Source organism: Macrobrachium nipponense, chromosome 18, assembly GCF_015104395.2.
Source record: "Macrobrachium nipponense isolate FS-2020 chromosome 18, ASM1510439v2, whole genome shotgun sequence".
Lineage (NCBI taxonomy): Eukaryota > Metazoa > Arthropoda > Malacostraca > Decapoda > Palaemonidae > Macrobrachium > Macrobrachium nipponense.
The window spans coordinates 69,630,003-69,651,682 of record NC_087211.1 but is presented as its reverse complement, the minus strand read 5'-3'; the positions used below and the strand labels follow the sequence as shown (position 1 = coordinate 69,651,682).

At 36.7% G+C, this 21,680-nt stretch overlaps 1 protein-coding gene across 1 annotated transcript; it reads right to left on the bottom strand.

The window, feature by feature from the left end:
* Positions 1 to 17,964: 17,964 nt before the first annotated feature.
* On the bottom strand, positions 17,965 to 20,140 carry LOC135196786 (keratin-associated protein 19-2-like). The gene is made up of 2 exons (XM_064223574.1): positions 20,071 to 20,140; positions 17,965 to 18,521 (listed from the first exon to the last, which is right to left on the bottom strand). Exons 1-2 carry the CDS (start codon positions 20,080 to 20,082, stop codon positions 18,081 to 18,083), a joined length of 453 nt encoding a protein of 150 aa, XP_064079644.1. The 5' UTR covers positions 20,083 to 20,140; the 3' UTR covers positions 17,965 to 18,080.
* Positions 20,141 to 21,680: the final 1,540 nt, after the last annotated feature.

Sequence of the window (21,680 nt, the reverse complement as noted above, 5' to 3'; positions counted from 1 at the left end):
GAGGTGAAAATGTGTGTGTGTGAGTTGCCTGAAGGGCTTGGTTTTCAATTACAATGAGTCCTGGCTTATGGAAGCGCCAGCCTATGGTTTCCTGTGCTACTTGCAATATAGTAATTGCGACAGTAGGAAGATTTGTCTCTTTGGTCTTGCTTCTGTTGGAGTTTTTAGACCTCAAGGGCTACCAAATGTTTTCACAAGAGAGACGGTGTTAATAAGAGAAAGTTATTTTTTGAGAAAAGGAGGAGTAATATTAAGTCTTCAAATTGCTTATAAGAGTGAGAGCTCTCTCAAATCTTATTATTCCTTGCTAAGCGCGGCCGACTATAAAGTCGGCAGGGCTAAAATGCAGGGAAAGTCTGCAGCAAGCTGGTGGCCGAGAAGCACAAGCTTGAAAACCTACAAAGAAGCTTGAAGGTTTTTGTGCTAGCTTCTGATTGGTCGGTGGCTGCCGTGGGAGGAGTCTGGGCGGAGCTGGGGCTGGAAGCGGGGCGGAGTCTAGGAGCGGTGTGAGCGGAGGTGTTGCTACCACGGATGCCGAGCAGCAACTGCTGTGTCAGATGTATTCACGCTATTTATTGCATTCGGTTGGCTTGAAGAAACAGGTACCTCACTTTTCATTGGGCAATACCTGTGACGTCACGAGCGATGTCATCAGGGGGCCCGTTGCTGGTTGGCTGTCCTCTTCGTGGGCGGAGCCTCATCCTTATTGGTGATGGTGGAGGTCCCCTCGAAGGGCGTGCTACCAGGTCGTCCTCAGGGCGAGAGCTTGAGCTGCGATCACCCTCAGGGTTACTAGGGACGTCCTCAGGATGAGAGCTAATGCTTCTATCATCCTCAGGATCCCTCTGGTGCGATGGTCGTTGTGGGGCGGTGGGTCTGCTGCTCTCCTTGACGGAGGTGGGGAGGGGAGGAGGAAGGTCTCCTGAGTGATTTTCAAACTGGGCTTCTCCCTCCCGATGTGCAGCGCTTCTAAGATTCGCAAACGACGTAGATCGGTGTGCCTGGTCGATAACCTCGAAGTTACCGACGATGTCGCTGCGTCGGATTCTTTTATTATGGGCAGTCCTTGCATGATTAAATACCGCTCCTTCCTGCGCGTGACAGGAGATCCTCTTGGAGAGGCGCATTGACGTCATCCGATGTAAGTTCCGAGGCATCCTCGGAATGGGCACGTGTATCTGTAAATGACGTTCGTCCTCTTCAAGGGATCCTGCAACGGTGCGGGGTTATTTTTCATAATAAGACTGCATGTTTTTTTACTTGTATAAAATGTGATCAAGTTGATCTGCTGTTGTTGTTGGTCGGGAAACGTGATTCCTGATTATTTCCCGTAGGGCTGGGCTCGCTCGTCTTCTTTATACCGCCGATGGAAGGTGCCCTTGTAGAAAAAATTAATTTTCTGCTGGGGGTCTGGGCGGGGTTCCTGTAGGTACCATTCTTCCATGCTCTTCCTGAAGACGTTCTGGATGCTTCGGTTGGTGTGTCCGTTGTTTACTAGGACCTGGGCTGCACGTTCCATCTCCTTATGTCTGCCCATGTTGAACAATGGGAAAGAGCTCTCCTGACGTAGGCGCTGATGGTGGTGTCCTTATAGGCGTTCAGGGCATTCACTCTCGCCGTTCAGACACATTCCCCAGGTTCGTGGGCTTCGTGTAAACCCGTGTAGCGAACGCACCCTCCTTCTGTTCAACCAGGACGTCCAGGAAGGGAAGACGGCCATCACGGCTATATTCGATGGTAAATCGTAAACGGCTGTTGGTGTGGAAGGCTTGACGTATTTCCTCGATCTCCTCCCTCGTTCCTGCTTGGATGAAGTGTCATCTATATATCTTACGTATATGATGGCTTCCTAATGCTCCTAAAGGAACTTATAAAAGTGGCATCGTCGATCGCCGTCTGCGGGATGCTGCTAAAAGCTTGAGAGAAAACGAAGACATCACCGTGAATACATCTGCACAGACCATTGCACTCAGCGATCCCCGTCCCGAAGATGGCCAAACGAGGTGGCCCGAAAAACATTAGACGCCTTGAAAACCAGAAAAGAAGAATAACAAGAAATACCGGATAGACCCTGACGACTACGGCCTGTTCCCGACCTACGAAACCCACCTGTATACCTGTTGACGACCCCAGCCTGTCCCTGATACCAGTTTTTGCTTTTGATAACACCAGCCCGCCCGAAATTTCCGTTGACGACCTACAGCACGATGAACATTGGACAGCTGCTTTATAATACCAGCGTGCCAGAAAGGAAAATCTAAGGAGAATTGAAAGAATATTGTACAAAATCAATTCTGTGAATTCTGCCATAATTTTTATTTTTTAATAAAACTTGTTTGAAAGAAGGTCTGTTTCCAGCGTACACAAATATTATTATTATTATTATATTATTATTATTATTATTATTATTATTATTATTGTTGTTGTTGTTGTTGTTGTTTAAGGTCCACAATAATATACTTATGGTAGCAGTATATCATTGTAGACCTTAAAGAACATTACTTTTGCCCTCGTAATTGAGATTCCTACCCATTATTATTATTACTTTTATGTTGGAAATAGACCTTTCAAACGTGTTTTATTAAAAATAATGGCAGAATTCACAGAATTGAATTTATACAAAATTCTTTCAATTCTCCTTATGATTTGTCTTTCTGGCACGCTGGTATTACAAAGTAGCTGCCAGTATTCATCGTGCTGTAGGTCGTCAACGGAATTTCGGGCAGGTGTTATCAAAGGCAACGGGGTATCAGGGACAGGCTGGGGGTCGTCAACAGGTATATAGGTGTGTCCATTATTATTATTATTATTATTATTAGTAGTAGTAGTAGTAGTATAAGCAACAAGTCCGTTAAAAATAGCAAGCTTTCAGAGCCCAATACTAAAAAAAAAAAAAATGTATAATCACACCCCGTTTCCTTACTTGTATCTACGTACAAAGTAAATATATGAAAGTATGAATGCATACGAGTGTACATAACTAAATAAATCAATTCTTCTATGTATCATTTCGTAGAGAGATACAAAGGCAAGATGGAAGAAGGTCATTTGGGAAAGAATTCAGAGCGATTGAAGTTGCCGAGGAATGACTCAAAACAGATAATCATGAGGGAGGTTAAGTATATCTTAGTTTTACCAGACCACTGAGCTAATTAACAGCCCTCCTAGGGCTAGCCCGAAGGATTAGATCTTATTTACTTGGCTAGGAGCCAATTGGTTACCTAGCAACGAGACCTACAGCTTATTGTGTGATCCGAACCACATCGAGAAATGAATTTCTTTCACCAGAAATAAATTCTTCTGATTCCTTGTTGGCTGAGCAGGGAATCTAACCCGGACCTTGAGATCAGCACGTTACCGAGTCGTCCAACGAGGAACTTATTGAGGGAGGTAAAATGTTCAAATATGTTTTTGACTATTAAGTAGGACTGATCTAACAAGATGACTTTAAAGTCTTTTAAATTGGTGGGTGATGCGGGACTTTTCCATATCAGGAGGAACAAAGCGAGGGGACAGGTGAAGAAATGGAAGTAAACTAATAAGGAAAAAGGTGTAGGAAGCATGGGCGCCTGCAGCATATTTTCCAAGGGGGGACAAATTATTATATATAATATATATATATATATAGATATATATATATATTATATATACATACATTATATATATTTATATATATACATACATATATATATATATATATATATATATATATATATATATATATATATATTACATACTATATATTTATATTTATATACATACATCATATAAATATAAAATATATATATATATATATATATCATATATATATATATATATATATATATATATGTATATATATATATATATATATATATATACTATATATATATATATATATATATATATATGTATATATATATATATATGGTATATGTATATATATATATATATAATATATATATCATATATATATATATATACTATATATATATTCATATATCTATATATATATATATATACATATATATATACAATACTATATATATATATCTATATATATATATATATATATATATATATATATCATATATCATATTATGAATATACATATATGAATATATATATATATATTCATATACATATATGAATATACATATATGAATATATATATATATATATATATATATATAGATATATATATATATATGAATATATATATATATATCAAATTATTATATATATATGTATATATATATATATATATATATATATATATATATATATTATAGTGCCATATTGTAAAGGAATATTGATTTATTGAATGTAAAATTGCAGAAAAGTTGAAAATTGATATTTGCATAGAGAAAAAGTGTGTACACTAGACAACAGATGGCAGTAGCGCTTGGCGTAGGCGGTAGTCGCCAAGGATAATGTATCGAAACAATGATATTTGGTCCATGGATGTCTAGCGTGAGTCTGGTATATAAAGGCCCAAAACGACGATTTAAGTTGGAGCTGAAACAAACAAGTGATTATAATAGTGTATCAAGTGTTGAGGAATATATGGTAATGTATTGTTTATCCATTTGGACGTTTTCTTGTGTGATGTAACGTTGGTTGCCACTAACTTTTTGATGTTACAGTGAATTATATGTTGTGTTGATGTAAAGCTTTGTGACTTGGGTATTATACTGTAAATGCAGTGATTAGTGATGAGTTAGTCTTGATAAAGTGCTGTATAGCGAGTCTTTGCTTTTGTGTAAAGCGTCCGTAATTTGTGTGTTTTAATGTTTCTGTTTGTGACTTTAATTTTTCCTTGACTAGTTGTTATTAATGTACATTTTAAGTTATAGTGAGTTGTCACTGATTCCTGATATATTCTCCTCGTAAATCCTTACCATAGAGAGAGATTTTTTTTTTTATGTTACATGGGGGACCTGTCGAACGAAACCCGAACGTATCCTACTCCATTCTTTGCTCATACTGTCGAACGAAACCCGAACATATCCATACTCAGTGTTTACTCATTCTATCGAACGAAACCCGAACGTATCCTTATTAATTGTTGCTTTATTCATGTCTAGCGTATTCGATCATAACTTGACGTATCCCTACTGTTAATTGCTTTTCAGTACTTCCATGTACTTTAGAGAGGGGGAGATTGTGATAGTGTTAGTGCTATAATATTTGTCTTGCTGTGTTATTTTGAGCAGGTTATTAAAGATGTTTGATTTGAAAGATTTCATACGTAGTCCTAGTGGTGAAAAGTTAGAAGGTATAACTAAAATAGACTGGATTGTTCTAGCTAGGTACTATAATGTAGAAGTTTATCAGAAATCTGCAAGGGAAGCAAGAAATCTCAAATAAAGTAATGAGGCGCTAATGACTTTAGGCATTTGTTCTGATAAGGAAGGGTTGTTACTAATGAGTTGGGAAGGGCAAGAAACTGATAGCCAGCAAAGCGCAAGTGAGAATAATACAGAAGGTAGTGCAAGTGAAGAGGAAGGTGCCAAAGCCGTACGTGAAAAAACAAAGTCACGCAAGGTTAAACCAAAAAAGTCTAAATTTGTTTATGAAGGGATGAGTGTTGAGCAGATGCAGATTCATTTGCAAATAGTTAGATTAGAGAATGAGAAAGCTGTTGAACTAAAGAAGTTAGAAAATGAGAGAGCTGAAAAAGGTTAGGAAGGTAGAAGCTGAAGTTGAGCAAAAAAAGAATTGAAGTTTGAGCAAAAGAGGATAGAGCTAGAGATGAAGAAACTTGAAGTAGAAGAAAAGTCCAGAGAAATACCAAAATCTTTTAGAATAGACAATGCAGTAAAAAGTGTACCAATTTTTGTTGAAAATGAAGTGGATGCATTTTTTTACAATTTGAGAAAGTAGGCAGAACAGCGTGAATGGCCGAGAACGTCATGGAGCACGTTGGTTCAAACCTCCTTTCGAGGAAAGGCTAGGGAAGTATTTGCTGCCTTATCTTTAGATGATTCTAAGGATTATGAGAGAGTTAAATCCGAAGTTTTGAAAGCTTATGATGGGTGCCAGAGAGGTATAGAGAGAAGTTCAGAAGCTGGATAAAAAGAGACAGTCGCACTCATATGGAGTATGCACGGGAACAACGCCTGTGTATGATAGGTGGATGAATGCCCGAGAAGCTTAATGGTTAAAAAAAAATGAGTTTCGGTAAACTTCAGGAACTTATCTTGCTTGAGCAGTTCAAGGATGGTATTAATCCACTTATTAAAACATATTTGGATGAACGTGATGTAGATAATGTCGATGAAGCCACTAGATTGTCTGATATGCATTGACCCATAAGCTATATAATACTGACGTCACTCCCCTAAAATTGGGAAGGAGCAGAGTTTGGGAAGAGCAGCAAAATTACAAGGCACAAGGTAAGACTACGAGTTCACAGGTATCATCTCGTGGAGTCTATAATAAATCCTTCAATAGGAGGTGGTAGAGGGGCAAGTCGATATAATTCTGGTTCTAGTGTTAGTGCTGGACAAGCAGGATACAGTGTAAATGATCAGTTTTCACACCTAGTTACCAAAATATAGGCGAAAATTTTAGAGATTTTGTATGTTTCAGTTGTGGCAAACCAGGACACATCAGTAGGAGTTGTCCGCATCGCACAATAAACCGTCCAATTCAAGTGGTAAATAAAGTTAAAGATAAACCTGTACATTTTAAGGATGATCATAAACCTGAAAATACCATTGCATTGTTGAATCAACCACAAGCATGTGGTGACAGAGGTCCTTGTTTGTTTGCTTCTCCCCTTAGGCCAGGTAAGAGGTATTGTTTAACGATAGCATCGACAGTAATAATATATGTGATGTTGATGAGAATATAGGTTACAAAATAGGTAACAATGATGTTCAAAATGTTAGTAATGTTGGTTGTATTGAGGATATTGTGGAAGGATGGATGAGACTACCTGAAGAGAAGTCCACATCCAAAGGTACTGAATTGTATGACCCTTTTAATGGGAGATGGTTGGTTACACCTCCCTTTTGTTGAAAAAAGGACAGTAAGGTGGTTAAGAAGATACCGGAGCGGTACAGTCTGTAATGATAAGAAATATGTATGACCAGTGGAAGGATACTGGAGAGTATGTACTTCTGCGTGGGTTTGGACCTGAGTTTTCAGCTCCATTAGTAGAAGTAAGGTTAGAAACTCCGTTAATTTCGGGATATGTTAAAATTGCTTTTGTGAGAGAAATCCCAGTGTCAGGAGTAGAGTTAATTCTTGGAAATGATGTATGTGAGACAAGTTTTTGGTAGCAGTAATCCAATTTTGACAGAAAAAACCCTTTAATTCTTCATTTATTACAGAAGTTGAATGTACATTTCCAAACTTATTTCCTGCTTGTGCAGTTACTACAAGAAGTAAGAGTGCCGAAGGAAAGGTAAATGATGACGACGGTTTGGATTTACAAAACTTGTTTCAAGATAGTCCGGAAACACTACAAGTAAGTAAAGTCAGTACTCCTTTGCGAATGCTGAAAGTTAATAAGGAAGAATTTGTTTAAATCTCAAATTGAAGATGATAATTTGAAGGTAATAAGAGATAATGCCCTTGTTGATATAAATGATATCGAGAAGGAAGGCAAGTGTTACTTTTTAAGGATGGAATCCTAATGAGGAAGTTCAAGAGTAGAAATGTTAATGATGTTGTAGAACAAGTGGTCATTCCAAGTAGTTATAGGAATTTTGTTTTTTTCTAGGTATTGCTCATGACTGTAGTATTCTGGTCATTTAGGTATAAACAAAAAAACTTATGAGAAATTATTAAGGTATTTTTTTTGGCCTAAGATGCAGAAAGATTGTAGTGATATTGTAAAAATTGTGATTTATGTCAAAAAATAGGTAAAGCTCAACATGACCCTAAGGTGATGCCATTGCAACCCATTGAAGTTCCAGGAGAACCCTTTGAGAAACTGGTTTTGGATTGTGTAGGACCTCTGCCTAGGTCTAGCAAAGGTAACGAGTATTTGCTGACAATTATGTGTAGTGCTACCAGATTTCCAGAGGCTATTCCTTTAAGAACTGTGAGTGCTGATAAGATAATTGAAGCGCTTAACAAGTTCTTCTCGCTGGTAGGTTTGCCAAAAGAAGTTCAAACCGACCAAGGAACCAACTTTACGTCTAGAAAGTTTTACTCATTTTTAGGCCTGTCAGAATATTAAGCATTGTTTATCGTCTCCTTATCACCCACAGAGCCAAGGAGTGGTCGAACGATTTCATCGAACCTTCAAAACCATGCTTCGCACGTACTGTTGTGAAAATGAAAAGGAATGGGATGTCTACATACCAATGTTGCTATTTGCTGTTCGTGATAGCGTACATTCATCGTTGGGTTATTCTCCTTTTTCAGTTAGTATATGTCCATCAGGTAAGGTCCACCCATGGAGGTGATAAAGAATCAGTTGATTTCAGATGAGAAGGATTCTAGCACGTTACAAGAAATGAAGGAAAAAATAAAGAAAATATGGAAAGTAGCACATGAGAATCTTAAAGTAGTACACGAAGAGATGAAAAGAAATTACGACAAAAAGGCTGCAAAACGTGAACTCGACATAGGAGATAAGGTTCTAGTGTATCTCCTACAGCTGGTAAGTTTTTAAACCAGAAGTATATAGGACCTTGCACGGTGAAGGAAAAAGTAAGTGATGTTAATTATCGAATTCAATTTCCTACAGGACGGAGGAAAGTTAAAACTTTCCATATTAACAAATTAAAGAAGTATAACGAATCCAGTGGAGTGTTGTCAATTGCAAAAGAGGATGATGAAAAAGACGTTGAAGAAGAAATTGAACTTAGATTAAAAAATACAGATTATTTGAGTGATGATGAAAAATTTAGGAAGTTATTTGTATTCATTTATTCTGATGAACAGCAAGCATGATTTTAAAGTGGCTAATTCAAAACTTTTTCAGATCTATTTTCAGACCATCCTAAAAGGATAAAAGGAGTACAGCATAAAATCAGGTTGAGAGAAGAGACGCCAATAAGTCAGCGTCCATACAGAATGTCGCCGAGGCAACAACAACAGTTTAAAGACCGAAGTTGCTTATTTACTGAAAAACGGACTAGCAGAGGAAAGCCATAGTGAATGGGCTAGCCCATGTATTCTAGTCGACAAACCTGACGGAAGTGCAAGAATGTGTACAGACTATCGAAAGGTAAATAATGGTAACTATGAAAGATTCATATCCTATGCCCAGAGTAGAAGATTATAATTGATAATGTAGCAAAGTTTCTTTTTTTAAGTAAAATTGATTTATTGAAAGGATACTATCAAATTGAGTTAGACAAAAACAGCAGGGATATTGCTGCATTTGTTACACCCCATGGACTTTATAATTATAAGGTAATGCCATTTGGTTTATGTAATGCACCTCTGACTTTCCAACGTCAGATGAATTATATCTTTGAAGGATCTCGAAGGTGTATTTGTTTATTTAGATGACATTATTATTGTTGGAGAAACCTGGGAAGATCACATTAAAAAAGTATATGATGTTTTTAAGAGGTTATTAGAATTTAATGTTACGATAAACCTTGCCAAATGTGAATTTGGAAAAACTACTGTTCAATATTTAGGACATGAAATAGGAAGTGGCCAAGTGAAACCTGTTGATTGTCATATTGAGGTCATAAAGAATTTGACCCTCCCTACATCTAAACGTGGAGTGATGAAATTTTTTGGGAACAGTGGGGTATTACAGGAAATTTTGTAAGAACTTTTCAGATGTAGCCTACCCATTAACAGAGTTGCTGAAAAAGGATGTGAAGTTTGTGTGGTCAAAGGAATGTGACGATGCCTTCAATAAACTTAAGCTCATGTTAATGTCTATGCCAGTACTGAAATCCCCAGACTTTAATCTACCATTCAAGTTACAGGTAGACTCCAGTGAAGTAGGAGCTGGCAGTGTATTATTACAGGAACATAATGGTGTTTTACACCCTGTATCTTACTTTTCAAAGAAATATAATAGCCACCAGTTAAATTACAGTATTGTTGAAAAAGAAGCTTTAAGTTTAATTTTGAGTTTAATGCACTTTGAGATATACTTGCTTAACAGTAAACTTTGAAAATAGACGTATATACTGATAATAACCCTTTAACCTTTATTATAAATGTAAGCACAACAATAAGAGAATTTTAAGATGGTCTTTATTTTTGCAACCATTCAAACTAATATTCACCATATAGCAGGCAAAGAAAATGTCATTGCAGATTCTCTCTCTAGATCTGTTGATTATTTAAAGGAAAGTGCTTGTTACCAACGACGTGGCAGTCTCCGACAGTTGCTAAATGGAAGTAGCTAATGTTTAAGACTGTAAGAGTGAAAATTCAGAATGGACTGAGGAGAGAGCCGCTGAGTTAAAAGGAGGGGAATGTAAAGGAATATTGATTTATTGAATGTAAAATTGCAGAAAAGGTTGAAAATTGATATTTGCATAGAGAAAAAGTGTGTACACTAGACAACAGATGGCAGTAGCGCTTGGCGTAGGCGGTAGTCGCCAAGGATAATGTATCGAAACAATGATATTTGGTCCATGGATGTCTAGCGTGAGTCTGGTATATAAAGGCCCAAAACGACGATTTTCGTTGGAGCTGAAACAAACAAGTGATTATAATAGTGTATCAAGTGTTGAGGAATATATGGTAATGTATTGTTTTATCCATTTGGACGTTTTCTTGTGTGATGTAACGTTGTTGCCACTAACTTTTTGATGTTACAGTGAATTATATGTTGTGTTGATGTAAAGCTTTGTGACTTGGGTATTATACTGTAAAAGCAGTGATAGTGAAAATGAGCAGTGATTAGTGATGAGTAGTCTTGATAAAGTGCTGTATAGCGAGTCTTTGCTTTTGTGTAAAGCGTCCGTAATTTGTTTTAATGTTCTGTTTGTGACTTTAATTTCCTTACTAGTTGTTATTAATGTACATTTTTAAGTTATAGTGAGTTGTCACTGATTCCTGATATATTCTCCTCGTAAATCCTTACCATAAAAAGTTTTTTTTTTTTATGTTACAATATATATATATATATATTATATATATATATATATATTATATATATATATTTATATATATATATATGCAGTGGAGTTGCGATGCCAATTATTTAAATGAAGCAAGAAGCAATAAAAATACAGAAAGTTACTCTGACCTTTTTTCAATATTCCATACAGTACTACTGTTCAACTTAAATGAAACATTTCTAAAAAGAATAACGCATTTATATACTGCATACAAATCTTATACAATATAATCAGGATACCTCTAATTTACTTAAACTGAAAGAATGTACAGTAGAATGGAAGGAAAACAAAGTGATGTAGTTAAACGTAATAAATTTTTTTTTTTTTCAAAGTTAGTCACGGTTCATTTGAAAAGGAACTGTAACCTCCTGTGGTCACTGGATTTCAGCTTGGGGTGGGGGAGGGGGAGGTTGCTCAAGTGACCGCCCCCCCCCCCCCCCCACCCCTTGCCCCTACGTGAGTGCGCCCACGGTAGGAAGGAAGAGATGCAAAGAAATAGGCACAGGAGGGGAAGAAAAGTAAGTGAAAAGGCACAAGGAGGATAGAGAAGTGCAGGAAAAGGAATAGGAAGGAGAAAGAAGCAAGGAAAAATGTGCAGGAAGAACAGAAGACTAAGGGAAAAGGTTCAGGATGGAAAGAGAAGCCAGGGAGAAGGTACGTTCTTGAAAGTGGCCAGACTGATGTTGCCAGAGAGATGAAAGAGTTAGTGACTTCAGGGAAATGAGAGACAAAAAAAAAAAAAAAAAAAAAAAAAACAAAAAAAAAAAAAAAAAAAAAAAAAAAAAAAAAAACAAAAAAAAAAAAAAAAAAAAAAAAAAAGGCCAGAAAACAGCAGACAAAGAAAAAGGGACGAAGGATACAGATCGGATGGGAAGTCAAGCTGAATGTGAAGAAGATAAGAAAGTGGAGGGAACTCAAAAACTTCGGATAACATAAATGGAAAATATGACATGAAAAGTTGATCAACATTCAATGAATCGCTATATCTATATTGCTATAAGCAGAATAAACAGTGTTACATCTAAGGGAACTTGGCATATAATTGCTCAATATTTTATTATTATTATTATTATTATTATTATTATTATTATTATTATTATATTTATTATTATTATTTATTTTATATATCTTTTTTTTTGGTCTATCACAGTCCTCCAATTCGACTGGGTGGTATTTATAGTGTGGGGTTCCGGGTTGCATCCTGCCTCCTTAGGAGTCCATCACTTTTCTTACTATGTGCCCCGTTTCTAGGATCACACTCTTCTGCATGAGTCATGGAGCTACTTCAGCCTCTAGTTTTTCCAGATTCCTTTTCAAAGATTTTGGGATCGTGCCTAGTGCTCCTATGATTATGGGTACGATTTCCACTGGCATATCCCATATCCTTCTTATTTCTATTTTTAGGTCTTGATACTTATCCATTTTTTCCCTTTCTTTCTTTTCAACAATGCGACATCAGTGAGTGATACTTTCTTCTTGATTTTGTCAATCAACGTCACGTCTGGTCTACTTGCACGTATCACCCTATCTGTTCTGATACCATAGTCCCAGAGGATCTTTGCCTGATCGTTTATTATTATTATTATTATTATTATTATTATTATTATTATTATTATTATTATTATTATTATTATTATTATTATTATTATTATTATATTCAGAAGTTCAACCCTATTCATATGGAACAATCCCAAAGAGACCACTGACTTAAGATTCAGGCTTCCAAAGAATCTGGTGTTCATTAGAAAGAAGTAAGAAGAGGGAATGGGAAATACAGAAAGAAGCGCTCAAATATTAGAAAAAATAAATTAATAAATCAATGAATAAATAAGTAAATTATCAGAATAAAAGGAGAAATGTTTTATTGTACTTATGCGTTGCATCTTCGCTGTAACTTTACAGAATACTTATACATAAAAAATTTCCTTAATAGCTAAACGCTCCTACTGGTACACACTCAAAGGCAAATTCTTCCAGTTAACTGTGCTATTGGTACACACTCAAAAGAATTTCCAATTTACTGTGTTACTGGTACACACTAAAAATAAAAAAAAAAAAAAAAAAAAAAAAAAAAAAAATTTCAATTTACTTTGCTACCGGTATACACTGAAAATGAAATCATTCCAAATTTATTGTACTCCTGGTACACACTAAAATAAATTATTCCCATTTACTGTGCTATTGGAACACACCAAAAAATTCTTCCGATTTATTATACTACTGGTACATTTATTGTGCTACTAGAACACACTAAAAATAATCTTCCAATTTACTGTGCTACTGGTACACACTAAAAAAATCCGTCCAATTTTACTGTTCTACTCGTACACGCTAAAAAATTCCGTCCAATTTACTGAGCTACTCGCACACTAATTTTTTTTTATCCACTGCGCTGCTGATACACACTAAAAAATAATTCTTCCCATTTACTTTGCTACTGATATACACTAAATTTTTGTTTTCAATTTACTGTGCTAATGGTAAACACACAACAAAAAATTCTTAAAATTTACTATGCCATTATTTGGAATCCTTCCTCCTTCGGCTGTACATTGAAGGTATCAAGTAAATCCAGAGCAAAGCCAATGCTAATCCAATAAACAAGTGGATGTCAGGGGCAGGGGGGGTGCCTGTTTAATGAGCTCCTTATTCACCCTTGCTACATTAATTGTGTTGAATGCTGCTCAACGAACGCAATTATTATAATTATTTCCAAATATTTGCATGAATACCAACGCCTCCTCAGTTTATATGCCAGAGAAGGAAAGTAGGTTACTAGGTGAAGCATCATTTACGTATTCGTAACTACATTGGGATTAAAACATCCGTGCTTCTAGTAAACTGGTTAATACCGGTGATGCATTGTTTTCATTATTATTATTTTTCCATTTTCTGAATATGTATGTAGTAAAATATTATGTTAATGGGGAAAAAAAGTAGGTGGAAAAAAGGATCACTAGATATATAAGAATAAAAAAATGTTAAGGTAAAACAAAGTATATATATATATATATATATATATATATATATATATATTATTCGAGCTGCAAATGTCCTTTAATATCTAATTCGCTCTACCTCAATAATATATTTTCATATATGTAAACCGAAGTACATATGAAAATATATTAATTCCGTGGTAGAGCGAATTAGATATTAAAGGACATTTGTAGCTCGAATAATTTAATTATGAATCAAGGTGATGTGATAATTATAATAATATTATATATATATATATATATTCGAGCTACAATGTCCTTTAATATCTAATTCGCTCTACCTCGGATTAATATATTTTCATATATGCTTAACCGAAGGGGAATTTTTTCTCGATAATAGATTTGCCTGGACCAGGGCGCGAACCTATGGATCCTTTCAAACCCAGGAACGTCAGTGAAGCGTTACCTACTACACCACCGCGAGAGGCTAAAACGTTCATGTCGCCTCTCATCCTCATATACCTTTCGCGCGCAGGTAATTAGTGGTTTGGAGACACATCAACCCACCTCGACTCCGGTAGTGTTTGTAGTGCTTTTGACAGCACGTAGCCAATCTATAAGTCATATCACATTTCCGTGATTCATATACATATATCGAGCTACAATGTCCTTTAATATCTAATTCGCTCTACCTCGGAATTAATATATTTTCATATATGCTTAACCGAAGGGGAATTTTTTCTCGATAATAGAGTTTGCCTGGACCAGGGCGCGAACCTATGGATCCTTTCAAACCCAGGAACGTCAGTGAAGCGTTACCTACTACACCACCGCGAGAGGCTAAAAGTTCATGTCGCATCTCATCCTCAATATACCTTTCGCGAGCGCAGGTAATTAGTGGTTTGGGAGACAACATCAACCCACCTCGACTGCCGGTAGTGTTTGTAGTGCTTTTGACAGCACTAGCCAATCTATAAGTAATATCACTTTCCGTGATTCATATCTATATCGAGCTACAATGTCCTTTATATCTAATTCGCTCTACCTCGGAATTAAATATTTTCATATAGCTTCCGAGGAATTTTTTCTCGATAATAGATTTGCCGGACCAGCGAACCTATGGACCTTTCAAACCCAGGAAGTCAGTGAAGCGTTACCTACTACACCACCGCAGAGGCTAAAAGTTCAGTCGCCTCTCATCCTCTATACCTTTCGCGCGCAGGTAATTAGGGTTTGGAGCAACATCAACCCACCTCGACTCCGGTGTGTTTTTGTAGTGCTTTTGACAGCACGTAGCCAATCTATAAGTCATATCACATTTCCGTGATTCATATCATATATCGAGCTACAATGTCCTTTAATATCTATTCGCTCTACCTCGGAAATTAATATATTTTCATATATGCTTAACCGAAGGGGAATTTTTTCTCGATAATAGATTTGCCTGGACCCGACCGGGATTTAGGACATTATACGAAGCTACATGGCTATATTCTATTTTCGCTCTACTCCGATATATCCAATATAGGCTTAACAGATCTCGGGGAAATATAGATTTGCCTGAAGGGCGAACTATGGATCCTCACGACGTCAGTGAAGCGTTCCTACTGACAGCCCACAGAGGCTAAAAGTTCATGTCGCCTCTCATCCTCATATAACCTTTCGCGCGCTAGGTAATTAGTGGTTTGGAGACAACATCAACCCACCTCCTCGACTCCGGTAGTGTTTGTAGTGCTTTTGACAGCACGTAGCCAATCTATAAGTCATATCACATTTCCGTGATTCATATACATATACGAGCTACAAGTCCCTTTAATATCTAATTCGCTCTACCTCGGAATTAATATATTTTCATATATTGCTTAACCGAAGGGGAATTTTTTCTCGATAATAGATTTGCCTGGACCAGGGCGCGAACCTATGGATCCTTTTCAAACCCAGGAAACGTCAGTGAAGCGTTACCTACTACACACCGCGAGAGGCTAAAAGTTCATGTCGCCTCTCATCCTCATACCTTTCGCGCGCAGGTAATTAGTGGTTTGGAGACAACATCAACCCCACCTCGACTCCGGTAGTGTTTTGTATGCTTTTGACAGCACGTAGCCAATCTATAAGTCTATCACATTTCCGACATGAAACTTTTTAGCCTCTCGCGGTGGTGTAGTAGGTAACGCTTCACTGACGTTCCTGGGTTTTTGAAAAGGATCCATAGGTTCGCGCCCTGGTCCAGCAATCATTATCGAGAAAAAATTCCCTTCGGTTAAGCATATATGAAAATATATTAATTCCGAGGTAGAGCGAATTAGATATTAAAGGACATTGTAGCTCGATATATGTATATGAATCACGGAAATGTGATATGACTTATAGATTGGCTACGTGCTGTCAAAAGCACTACAAACACTACCGGAGTCGAGGTGGGTTGATGTTGTCTCCAAACAACTAATTACCTGCGCGCGCAAAGGTATATGAGGATGAGAGGCGACATGAAACTTTTAGCCTCTCGCGTGGTGTAGTAGGTAACGCTTCATGACGTTCCTGGGTGGGTTTGAAAGGATCCATAGGTTCGCGCCCTGGTCCAGGCAATCTATTATCGAGAAAAAATTCCCCTTCGGTTAAGCATATATGAAAATATATTAATTCCGAGGTAGAGCGAATTAGATATTAAAGGACATTGTAGCTCGATATATGTATATGAATCACGGAAATGTGATATGACTTATAGATTGGCTACGTGCTGTCAAAAGCACTACAAACACTACCGGAGTCGAGGTGGGTTGATGTTGTCTCCAAACCACTAATTACCTGCGCGCGAAAGGTATATGAGGATGAGAGGCGACATGAACTTTTAGCCTCTCGCGGTGGTGTAGTAGGTAACGCTTCACTGACGTTCCTGGGTTTGAAAGGATCCATAGGTTCGCGCCCTGGTCCAGGCAAATCTATTATCGAGAAAAATTCCCCTTCGGTTAAGCATATATGAAAATATATTAATTCCGAGGTAGAGCGAATTAGATATTAAAGACATTGTAGCTCGATATATGTATATGAATCACGGAAATGTGGGGGGGGGGGGATGACTGACTAGATTGCTACGTGCTGTCAAAAGCACTACAAACACTACCGGAGTCGAGGTGGGTTGATGTTGTCTCCAAACCACTAATTACCTGCGCGCGAAAGGTATATGAGGATGAGAGGCGACATGAACTTTTAGCCTCTCGCGGTGGTGTAGTAGGTAACGCTTCACTGACGTTCCTGGGTTTGAAAGGATCCATAGGTTCGCGCCCTGGTCCAGGCAAATCTATTATCGAGAAAAAATTCCCCTTCGGTTAAGCATATATGAAAATATATTAATTCCGAGGTAGAGCGAATTAGATATTAAAGGACATTGTAGCTCGATATATGTATATGAATCACGGAAATGTGATATGACTTATAGATTGGCTACGTGCTGTCAAAAGCACTACAAACACTACCGGAGTCGAGGTGGGTTGATGTTGTCTCCAAACCACTAATTACCTGCGCGCGAAAGGTATATGAGGATGAGAGGCGACATGAACTTTTAGCCTCTCGCGGTGGTGTAGTAGGTAACGCTTCACTGACGTTCCTGGGTTGAAAGGATCCATAGGTTTTTCGCGCCCTGGTCCAGGCAAATCTATTATCGAGAAAAAAATTCCCCTTCGGTTAAGCATATATGAAAATATATTAATTCCGAGGTAGAGCGAATTAGATATTAAAGGACATTGTAGCTCGATATATGTATATGAATCACCGGAAATGTGATATGACTTATACTATATATATATATATATATATATAACTGTATATATATGTATATATATGTATAATATATAGATTATATATATGTATATTATATATGTATATATATATGTATATATATGTATATATATATATATATATATTATATATATATATATATATATAAGATATATATATAAAGTAAAAGGGCTGTGAATGAAACTAATGTATCTTTGCTGCAGCAACTGTTACTTTTATTGGTCGAGATATTCGTATTTATGTATTTATCCTTACAATTAGGATTCGTTTGAAGATGACTGGACATTATAAAGAGAGGGTCAGTTATTTATCGGCCGTATCCGTAAGGGAATCCGTATCCGTAGTTACCGTGGAATCTCGGAGAGACGTAGGAATGGCCATGGTATGGGTGGTGAGCCACGCCGAAGCCGTATCCGCGTCCGTATACGGGATAACCGTATCCGTAACCACCGGAAAGGTGGCCAGGCTCGGGATCGGCGCTTCGCTTCCCGATGTAGTGAACGCGCGGGCCGTATCCGTAACCGTGGCCGTAACCTCCTCCCAGTCCGTGGCCGCCGAAGCCTCGTCCTAGTCCGAAGCCGCCGTGACCTCCCCCGAATCCGAGTCCGCCGTAGCCACCGTACAGTCCTCCATGCCCGAAGCCGCGGCCGAGGCCACCTCCGAAGCCGAAGCCTCGTCCGAGGCCGTAGCCGGGATCGGCCGAACGCTTCTGCTCTGCGGCCACGAGGGCCACCAACAGAAGGGCGATCTGAGGGAAGGTAATACCAGGGATTACTGGAGGCTGGTTAGTGGATTAATTGATTGATTGATTGGCACTGCACATTTTAATAGCGTCGCATTAGCCATTGCTCGTCAACGCTGATGGAGTTATGCAATGCATCAAACAATACAAGTTTATAATATTGACAAACAACAGTCACATAGTAAGGTCATTAACAAATTGATCGCACGGGATTAGAGACACTGTGACATTCTCTATATTGTTATTATTCAAGTCAATGGCCTTCTCAATAACAATTACTACTATTATTACTATTAATATTTAAGACATTTAATGATTAAAGTAAAAAATACTATCTTTTGTAATTTCAAAATTACAAAAACACGACAAAACGAATGACAGTGGTATTTTAATGTCTATAAAATCCAGCTAAAATGGAAGAAGACCTGCTGGTATTTACATACAAACTTTAACTTTATAATATTAAATATGCAAATAACTGTTTGTACAATTTCCTTTTTATTAAAACATTCTTAAATCAACACGTAACATTTTATGGGTCAAACGCTTGAATTACAACAGAAACAATATTTGGAATTATTTGATAATGTTTTTAACTTACGAAGTTTAAATTCACTTTCCATTAAAATAGTAATGTAAAATATCAAACTAATGTAAAGTTCCTGGTTCGTTCGAGAAGACTAAAAATGAGTTGTGCAGATGACACCTGGCAAGAGTTTTCTGTTCCGGAAATAAATTATCGACGGAATATTTTATTCACAGAAATATGCAAACTTTTCAACGACGCATTTGCATCAAGACATCTGTGATTGACGTGTTTATTTCAGTGCTGAAGTATTTAACAAATTATGAATTGTGATGAGCATGGGTGTATATTTCCTGTATTGTATGTATATATATATATATATATATATATATATATATATATATATATATATATATATATTATATAATGTGTGAGAGTGTGTGTGTGTGTGTGTGTGTGTGTGTGTGTATGCGTGCGTGTTGTGTGTGAACATATATATAGTTGATCATGGTGCACTCACAACTCGCTCCATACGCAGAATCGAATAGTTGTTACCGTCCCTCTTCCAAACGAATGACCACAACCCTGAAGCCTTTGACGCATGCGCCCCTAGGAAAGGTCTATGGAGACCGGTGGTTGTTATGTGGTGTCAGGGTGAAATTTTAGGATAGTTAGGAATGGGGTCTTGAGAAACCTTATAAGATGTAGATGTTTGTTGAATTCTTTGTGTTATGAAGAAAACTTTGTTGGAACGACAATTTGAGTATGAAGAAAATATTGGTCATATAAATTAAAAAAAAAAAAAAATCTATTAAAATTTGAGAAGAATCGCATACACTGAAACACCAGCTTCGCTTTCTGAAAGAAAATAAACCCGTAGTAATCAAGATGAGGCAAATATCTATCACAAAATGGAAAATTGACCAGATAAAATGCTGACATCAGTAGGATAATGCAGATACTCCAAGAGTAAAAAAAAAAAAAAAAAAAAAAAATCTATTGCAAATCTAACAAAAACCGTTCTCTTACCAAAGTTCTCATGATAGCTAAAGATCTAGTATATCAGCCGGGGAGGGACTGCCTGGTGGCTGACTGTGTTAGTCTGAGATGAAGAGTTCTGTTTTATACAGACTCTGGACGACCTAGACCTTCTCACCTCCCTGCACAGACCTTAGCCACGCCTTTCGTCGCTTGTCACTGAGCAAGATGGCGGCCGTGAGGGGGGGCATGACTCAGCCGAAACAGATTCTTTGGACGGTAAAGATTCTGGAGACATGTCAGTGAGTCATATAATAATTCTTCTTCCAGTTTTCGGCATCGAAAGGTCTTTTCGTCAGACAGAAATGTGATGGCTGTCAGAGACTCACTTTCTTGATGGAGCAAAGTTTGGTTTTGGTTGGAAACCCAAAGGTAAAAAATATTATTATTATTATTATTATTATTATCATTATTAGCAAAACTTTTTTTATGGAATAAGTCCTATGTCAATGAATATACCAGCAAAACTCCAATTTAATATAGACCTTATATTGGACAAAAAAAAAAAAAACTAAATACCTACAATGAAACACAAAAAGAATTGTAAATAATTAACCCGGTTCTAAAAAATTACCTGCAAATTTTTGTCAATAAATAAGAAGGGAAAATATGCTTAGTATACAAACTTAAGCAAATTACTTTAGGTATACAGCTAAAACACTATCAAATTCTAGATAATGGCTATGCAGCATATTCATGCAATCACGAACCGAGGAAAAAAGTTAAGCATGAATGAAACCATAAAGTAAATGGAAAAAGATAAGCTAATACACTCCACAAATATGTATATTATATATATATATATATATATATATATATATATATATATTATATATATATTTATATATATATCATTCTCGACTGACAAGTAGACAGAAAAAACAAAAAAAAAAAAAAAGAAAAAAAACGATGACTTGAAATTCCGCAAAGCATCCATCACGTGATTGCAGATCAAGAGGGATTGATGAACACAGGCGAATGTTCGTGAGCAAAGATAATTCTGTCGATATTCGTCAGTTGTCAGAAAGTGAGATTGTATTTGACTTTCAATAACTAGGAAAAGAATGGTTTAGGCCTTTATTAATAGTGGTAGAATCTGAGTGATTGCTGTTAGTCCATTCTATCCATTCTGTATCTGCTTATTTTATTAATTAATGAATTCATATATATGTATATACATATGAATATAGTATATATATATATACATACACACGCACTCAAGAATGAGGAAAAGAATTATGCGTACGGTGGCATTGCTTGGAGCCTGAAATCCATAATTTCTCTGTATTATATGGGACCTACAGATATTTAAGTAAATATCCAGAAACTTCACTTAACTACTTGTGGAAATTCCTTATCCCTCCTATTCCTAATTTCTCTCTCTCTCTCTCTCTCTCTCTCTCTCTCTCTCTCTTCACACACACATATATATAAGTAAATATATGTATGTATATATATATATATGCGTGTGTGTGTGTGTGTGTGTATGTATATTTAAATGCATATATAATTAAGTATAAGTATACAAATATAAATACAAATATTTATAAAGAGGAAAATCAGTATATTGTACTGGACATGTTTACAACTCTAATGTGCTC